This window comes from Crotalus tigris, unplaced genomic scaffold, assembly GCF_016545835.1.
Source record: "Crotalus tigris isolate CLP2741 ecotype Arizona unplaced genomic scaffold, ASM1654583v1 scf7180000018058.1502924, whole genome shotgun sequence".
Lineage (NCBI taxonomy): Eukaryota > Metazoa > Chordata > Lepidosauria > Squamata > Viperidae > Crotalus > Crotalus tigris.
The window spans coordinates 846,888-855,219 of record NW_024096801.1 but is presented as its reverse complement, the minus strand read 5'-3'; the positions used below and the strand labels follow the sequence as shown (position 1 = coordinate 855,219).

Here is an 8,332-nt window from a genome sequence, read left to right as displayed (position 1 = left end):
AGGTAAGGCACCCACCAGGCCCCACGCGCTCCAGCAACCCTCCCTGCTCCCGCTGGCCTCCCATCCCTGGCCCTCTTTTACTTACTTTTAGTAGTTGCTCAGCAGGGAGGGGTGGAAACTTCCAGACAGCTCGCCTTTGCTGCAGACAACTTGCAGCACTGTTTGCAGAATGGGACTTTTGGCAGGCTCAGCAGGGCAGAGACAGCCTGGACAATTCCTGTTGGCTTTTGAAAGCCAATAGAATTAGACTCTATTCAAGAGAGTCTATTCTATTGGCTTTCGAAAGCCAATAGAATAAAAAGGAGTAGCACAGCTAAGGAAAAGGGGGAAAAAAAGGCGGACTGTGTTGTTTGGCGACCCCCGTGAAATGGTCGTTCGACCCCAAATGGGGTCCCGACCCACAGGTTGAGAACCACTGCAATAGTAGGACAATGTGCTCTATATTACAAAAATCCGAATGACTAGAAGGTATAGGAAACTCTCTTTGCTACAATTCAGTGATTATCACATTTTTTGAAGCATAATTCTGGTAGCCCCAATAAATAGGTGGTTTAAGTTAAGAAGATGTTTTAAACAAAGTTTACTTGTACACTAACTGAAAAAAAGTGGTTTACATCTTTATTATCTTATATTTTTAATAATCCTTCCAGGTTCAATATAGCAAGTTTTTGAGAACAGTTGGCTTTGTCATGCTATGTTTTATTTATTCATTATATATAAGGGAGGGGACCTGGTCCAGGCATGGCAATACAAGTGTTAATACCTTTTTTCATCCACAGTTGCCATTCCAATTGTTTCCTGAAAACACATATCCAGAAATCTAAAAGGGATCTGCCTGTTGCTCCATTCAACCCGCCTTTCATCTCTTGCACTGTGAAAAGCAGATAATCTAACTAGAGATCCAGTTTTGTCTAGTAGTTGGCACTAGGCAAGAAATCAGGAGACTGTGAGTTCTAGGTTCACTTGAGGAATGAAAACCTGGCTGGGAGGAAGAAGGAGTATAAAGTAGGTCCATTGTCTTGAGTTATTTATAAAAATAATAAAGCCGGGATAAAAAGGCAGGCATTCACATTCAAAAGTATGATTTTCACAGTGCAAGAAATGAAAGGTACTTAGAATAAAGTAACAGGCAGAACCTAATCTAAATTAGGCTAGATAAATTTAGATTGTAGATTTAAATTGCCTATAATCTAAATTATATTAGTTACATAGAGTTAGATTAAATTAAATTAGGCTAGATAAAACAGATGAATATTCTTCTAATGTACTAGCCACCCTGGTATCCATTTAGCTGCGTCTCCAGATATCTTGATCTGAACTCCAGGTGATATTGGAATTTTCTCACCATATGGGGTATTAAGCTTCCCATAATTTTTCTCGGAGAAAATAATGACATTCCTGTACAGTAATAACTCAGTCTAATTCAATTAAACCTGTCATGTGAAACATCTGCCATTTATTAAAGCAAATGAAAGCGCTTCTCCTAAACTTTGGGTGTAGTTCCAGAGAATTTTCCAAAATTCTCACTGAATTGCAATTTCTATTTAATAGAAAGGAGAAAAGGAAAATATTAAATGCATAGGAATAACATTATGCCTATATTTAACTAAATTTTATTTAAAATTACAGTTAATTTTGTTCTGATTACTTGTTGAACAGCACCGAGATATTGGGAAAATAGAGCACCTCTATCTCTATTGAGATAGGCAAGAAAACATTGGGACACTAAGATCTCCTCTGAGCTATTCATATTCTTGATCACATTTGAGAAGATTAACTACTTATTCAGCTACATTCAAAAAGGCTGATAAACCAGAATTCCTCAGAAATCTGGATTATTGTGATCAAACCTCAATATCTTGTTAGCAATTTGTTTATTTAAGCTAGGTTTATTTAAGTTTATTAACTTAAATCTATTTTATTCATATAGCAGTAACCACTGTAAACTTAAACCATTCACACACACACACACACACACACACACACACACACACACACACACATACAAAGATCCCCCCGGAACAGGGTCTAGGACAACTTGCTGCAGGCAACTCACCGTGGCCAATTCACTGTGGGACAACTCGCTGCAGGACAAAAGTTACACTAATATTGAAGAAATGGTGGAATAGAATCATTAAAGAAAGGATGCAAAACAAGAGACAAAATGAAATGTGAACAACAAAATTTAAAAAAAATAATTTAAATAATTAAATTGAACTGTTGAATTGTCTCATGGCAAGTTGGCCGTGGCAAGTTGTCCCATTCCACCCAGAACATGGGCTGGGAGCTGTGGCAGCCAAAAAGAACTGGTGCATTTATTCCTCCTGCTGCTCATATGAACAACCTTGTTTCTTACACAGAATTATCCTTCCCCCCCGCCCCATATATAAGCTTTAGTAGTATCTTAACACAAATATTGTACATAGATGAAACTTTAAATGGCTAAAGATTTTGAAGCTTTTTCTCTCTGTATTATGAACATGGCTGGTATTTGGCTACTATGGGGATAAGTCATACCTTTATACAAGGGGGGGGGACATGGGGGGACATGATAGCAGTATTCCAATATCTCAGGGGCTGCCATAAAGAAGAGGGAATCAAACTATTTTCCAAAACACCTGAAGGCAGGACAAGAAGCAACAGGTGGAAACTAATCAAGGAGAGAAGCAACCTAGAACTAAGGAGAAACTTCCTGACAGTGAGAACAATTAATCAGTGGAACAGCCTGCCTCCAGAAGCAGTAAATGCTCCAACACTGGAAGTTTTTAAGAAGAGACTGGACAGCCATTTGTCCGAAATGGTGTAGGGTTTCCTGCCTGAGCAGGGAGTTGTACTAGATGACCTCCAAGGTCCCTTCCAACTTTACTACTATTACTATTACAAACATGCTCTCAAATGGAAAAAGCTGAGAACTTTTAAAGGTGTTTTTTCATCTCTTATCTTAGTCTCTTGTTCCCAAGGGCTATCAATTCCTATGGAACATCGTTAGACAGTTTTTCTATGATGAACACCTATACAGACTTTAGATATCTACTGATCTCTGTAAAGAGGTGAATTTGCTAATGAGGACCATCAGGACAAAATGCACCTAGAGCAGAAAATAGAAAAATGTCAGCTATAAAAATAATAAATATTCCTCATTCTCTTTGGTACTTTAGTAAGAATTTTTAAGAGAAATGACTCCAAGTCTATTTTTCCCATACAATTTATTCATCCATTACTTTGATTTCCTTTGTTTATATGAATGCCAATCAAAGCAATCAGTCTCTCATTTCTTCCTTTTGAATGTAGCATAATTCAAAGTACAGAAAAACAGAGATATACAGAAAAATCACAGTCAAGTTTGTTTAGCCCTTAAGGGTGGCAACATCAGAGGTAAGTGATTTCATTCTACTTTCTTGGCTGGTATTTGAATATCCAATAAAAAGAACTGGACTTTTTCTTTTTTTAAGGATATGTAACGATAGAATGATATCATTTAAAATAAATAGACAGAAGATAGTGATTTGTAACAATTTGTGGCACTTTCCTCTATGGCATATGATTTCATTCAATCTTACATAATTCTAGATACTAGAGGCTCCAAGTTCTGAGACAAAATGTGATTCCAATTCCTAGCATTGTGCATACAGGCTAATTACCTTTCTTCAAAGTGTTTTAAGAGTAGGAAAGAAAAGAGAGAGAGAAAACACAAAATAATTGCAATTGGAAAGTGAAGCTGATTGTAAAAACCTTAAAGTCCCTGAACAAGGAAGGTAAATAAGTTAAATAATTAAAGATTTGTTTGGACATACTTGAGAAGTTAACCCTACTACCCACTCCTGAAAATCAGGGTACACTTTCATAGCTCATCAATAAGAAGGGAAATGAATTTTGTCCACTTCCAGAGACTAATTTACTGCCATGATTTACAGCATAGTATAATTCTAAAAGTAACACTGATGATACTAGTGGGGAAGAAATGAAATATATGTGGACTTTAGATGTTGTGCACACTAGATGTGCTAGAAATGATTAATTCTGCTATATAAACTTGATAACTCTGTAAAAATGCACAGCTAAAATACATAGAGTACAATATTATTATTAAATGATTAATGTACCAGACTAGAAAGTGGGAGACCATGAGTTCAAGTGCCGCCTTAGCCATGAAAGACAGCTGAGTGAGTTTGGGCCAGTCACTCTCTCTCAGCCCAGCCCAGCCCACCTCACAGGGTTGTTGTGGGGAAAATAGGAGGATGAAGATGTGTTTGTAAAAATAATAAAGGTAGGATACAAATAACATAACATAACATAACATAACAATAAATAAATACTGAATTTTTCCTATATTATAAGATGGATATATATTTTTTCAATTTAAAAAGGATACTCTAAAGTTAAAGGCACAGGAAAGACTTCCCTGCTCAAATTAATGTTATCCCGTTTTCTTAACATCCTGTGGTGAAAATTTCAGAAAATGCTAAGAGGGGATTCAGGAAACATAAACGTATTGCCCTGATCACACTTACATGAACACATTACTGAAATTAACAAGAGTTATTATCAATATTATTGATAATTTAAGAAACAATGAAGTTTATTAAAAGATCCAATGATCTTTACACCAAAAGATGCACAGCATTTTATTTGATCCTAGATACAATTATCTATAACAAAATTGTATAATATTACACATTTTTCAGTATCAAAGTGAGGTGGGCACAAAAGCTGATGATTAGGAACTTGAAATTATTGAAATGACTTCTGCATTTTGTTATTTTCTGACCCAAGTTTGCTTCTTGCTTTTCTTCCTGAGGATTTATTCAGGCTAGATTTTATTTGATTTACCCTATAAAAGTGATTTGGAATTAGATGTGCTGATGAATAAATTTTGTAGGCAACTTCAGTTTCCTATGAAAATATCTTGGAGAAGTAAAGGATCAAGAACAATATTTCACAACTTGCTGGACTAAAACTCCAAGAATGTCTTAATTCCACAGTGGTGAGATAAATGTTGAGAGTTTCAGTCTGACACATCTGAAAATACTAGGTTTTGGAAGAGTAGTTTAAGAGTTTTGATTTTGTAATTAGATAAGTATTCACACATTCTGAAGTCCTTCTTTTTCACTTCTCTTTGGTCTTTTTTAGATGAATGTTGAACTGGCCAGACAATGGGAGAACAAAAGTGTTGTGAATGAGTTTGTCTTACTGGGATTTCGTAAGCACCCCATGCTCTTCTTCGCTGCCTTTCTTGCTATCTATCTGACTGCTATTCTAGGCAATGGCCTTGTTGTGATTGTGACAACAAGAGATCCTGCCCTCCATACCCCTATGTACTTTTTTCTAAGAAGTTTATCAGGACTTGAGGTATGTTACACTTCAGTCACTCTTCCCAAAATGATAGTCAGCCTGGCCACAGGAGACCATTCCATTTCTTTGGAAGCCTGTGCCTCCCAAATGTTCTTCATGCTTTTCCTGGGTGGTACTGAGTGTTTCTTACTAACTGCCATGGCCTACGATCGCTATCTTGCTATTTGTCTGCCTCTGCACTATATGACCATAATGAATCAAAGGATGCTCATAGGACTGGTGTCTGGTTCTTTCGTTCTCAGTTTTCCAATGCAGTTGGTACAAATTGGACTCATCTTCTCCCTCCCCTTCTGTGGCCCCAATGAAATGGACCACTTCTTCTGTGACATGCCGGCAGTCCTCAGTCTGGCGTGTGCTGATGTCTCCACCAATGAGTTGATGGTATATATGGAGAATGTTATATTTGCTCTAGTTCCTCTAGTTATCATCTTAACCTCCTACTTCTATATCACCAGGACAATATTGCACATGCCATCAACCATGGGGCGCCAGAAGGCTTTTTCCACTTGTTCATCTCATGTGATTGTGGTCAGTCTTTTCTATGGCTCAGGAATGTTGGTATACCTACATCCCCAAACAACAGATTCTGTTAAGATTGACAAGCTACTTTCCCTGCTCTATACAGTCATCATTCCCCTTTGCAACCCCCTTATCTACACTTTGAGGAATAAGGACGTAAAGGCTGCCCTGAAAAGGCTCTTTAGTAATAAATAGTCTTTTGATGTAGGCAAGGATAGTGTTGAAGACATCACCTGAACACTTCTCTTGCTTTTAGAATCTTCAAAGCCAGCAAGATACTGTACATCTTCTGAAAAAAGAAGGCAGATTCCAGAGTGTGCTTATTTGGCCATAGATCCTATTTCAGTTCTAAAAATTTAATCAACCCCGTAATTCTACATTACTACTAAATTCAATTTGCCCTATAGCTTTAGTGTCAACCAAACATTCTTGTGAAATTAGTTCAGGCTACAGCTGATAGGGTTAGCACTGAAAATGTGCAATTACATGGAATGATAGAAGCACAGAAAACTCACTTGTAGAACCATCAGATTGGCCCAGTAATTTTAGTGGCATTTTAACATCTGGAATTCTTCTCCTGCTCACTAGTGATTTTTAGGCCAGGATTTAAAATAAAATCTGTTCCATTCAGGCTTCACATATTAGTTGATGTCATTAGAGTTAATTAACTGGAGTTTTATCTGTTTTGTTTTTAAATGTTTTCTTGATCAAGGGTAATAAGAAGCAATTGTTTTAAATATGACTGGGTTCATATGACATATTAAGCCAACCCAAATACACTTCATCGTGGCTTAAAGTGATGGGTGAAATCAGATCACAGGAACCCAAGGACAAGTTTCCATCATCTGAACTGGTATGGCAGAAAATATTGAATGGCCTGATTTCAGTATAAGATTCCTTTCAAAGGATAAAAGTGGTCAGGTCATCAATCATCTGCTTTTGGGGTTTTTTTTTAACAAAGCAATTTGTTATATTGTAATAGCATTTATGACTTTTGTGGATGTTCCCTGAGATTCTTCATTCAGTATTTTCTCTGGGTAGGCTCTCCAAGTGGGTTGCTATAACAATGTGTCTAAGATATTTCAAGAATGTTAACATCTGGTAATACTGAGATGGTGTGTTCCAAAGGATATAGACTAGGATTTCTCAGCCTTGGCAACTTGAAGATGGATGGACTTCAACTCCCACAATTCCCCAGTCAGCAGCTGGGAATTCTGGATGTTGAGGTACACACATATTCAAGTTGCCAAGTTTGAGAAACACTGGCATAAATGATGAGCAGGGACGGATGAATTTTATCTCCCCCTCCAGTTCAGGAGGTAGCAAGGCAGTTCTGTGTGGAAGTCAGAAATCAAAGATCAACCTAGTAAGAATGAGAAGACATTGGCTGAGTTCATATCTCTTCTTTTCAACCAATCCTGATAATGCTCTGTTGTATATCTATGAACCCCATTCCAATTTGTTAATAATGTATTTTCTTCTGGAGTTTTTTGCTTTTAAGTCACAACTAAAATGGCATTTAGTCAACTGAAAGCTTTACTATTCTATAGATTTCTTTATCATCCTGGACACTGAACAACAAACTTGAAACAAGGGGGCAGTAATGGGAATAGCAAAATTAATGTTGGGATTTTTTTCCCTCAAAGTCTGTAATTAATAACAAGGGTTAGGGTTTCACATCCTTCTTTAATCTTCCATTTATGTCAGGACAAGATTGTCTTGACAACCTCGGGGTCCCTTGATCACATGAAAGTGGCCTGATTCTTTTTCTCCTACTCTATATATCAAGTCTCATTCCTTTTCTTCTTCCTAAAAATAATGCTTTTTCACACCTAAGCTGATTCTACTAAATTAATAATGTGCAAAAAATATTTAGTGCTGTTCCATCACATTTCAGGGTGGTCAATTGACATGATACAAACTGTAACCCTGTGTCTTGACCAAGTGGGGGATCATCTTACCTTCTTTTGGGTCACTTAGTTCTGGATATACAAGTCATGCTGCTGAATAGACATCAACTAATCAGTAAACTGGAAATATTGGCATATAAGCAATAAAGGAATGAAAATGAAAAGAACTCTTTGGATCTTGCTCGAGCGATCCTTTGGTTTTAACTCAGCAGTGTAAACGTACAGAAATGAGCAAGAATGCAGTTGTGATTTTCCAAATATTGAATGAACTTGAGTGTATATCTCTGTTTAGAGATATTTGTTTATTTGGGGTTTCCTTCATTTCCTATTTTCTGAAGAGGTTGGTACAGAAAGCCCTGAGTTGGCGGTCCTCCTTTTTGGTATATGCTGAATCACTTATAGTTAAACCAGAACCTCTTTGCAATTTTTCCCATTGTGGATTTTTTTTTTTTTTTTTTTTTTTTTTTTTTTTTCTGAGTAAATATTAAAGCTTGTCAGCAGAGGGCACTATAGAACATTTTAAAAAGTACTGTATTACAATTAACATCAGT

General features: G+C 36.8%; 1 protein-coding gene across 1 annotated transcript; it reads left to right on the top strand.

Moving 5' to 3' along the window:
- The first annotated feature begins 3,094 nt into the window (after window positions 1-3,094).
- LOC120309774 (olfactory receptor 10A7-like) lies at window positions 3,095-7,398 on the top strand. Its single transcript, XM_039347320.1, has 2 exons — window positions 3,095-3,375; window positions 5,131-7,398. The coding sequence occupies exon 2, from the start codon at window positions 5,131-5,133 to the stop codon at window positions 6,064-6,066; it is 936 nt and encodes a 311-aa protein (XP_039203254.1). The 5' UTR covers window positions 3,095-3,375; the 3' UTR covers window positions 6,067-7,398.
- Window positions 7,399-8,332: the final 934 nt, after the last annotated feature.

Bases quoted from the DNA above. Each gene is read 5' to 3' on its own strand.
- LOC120309774 (XM_039347320.1), top strand. From the start codon at position 5,131: ATGAATGTTGAACTGGCCAGACAATGGGAGAACAAAAGTGTTGTGAAT.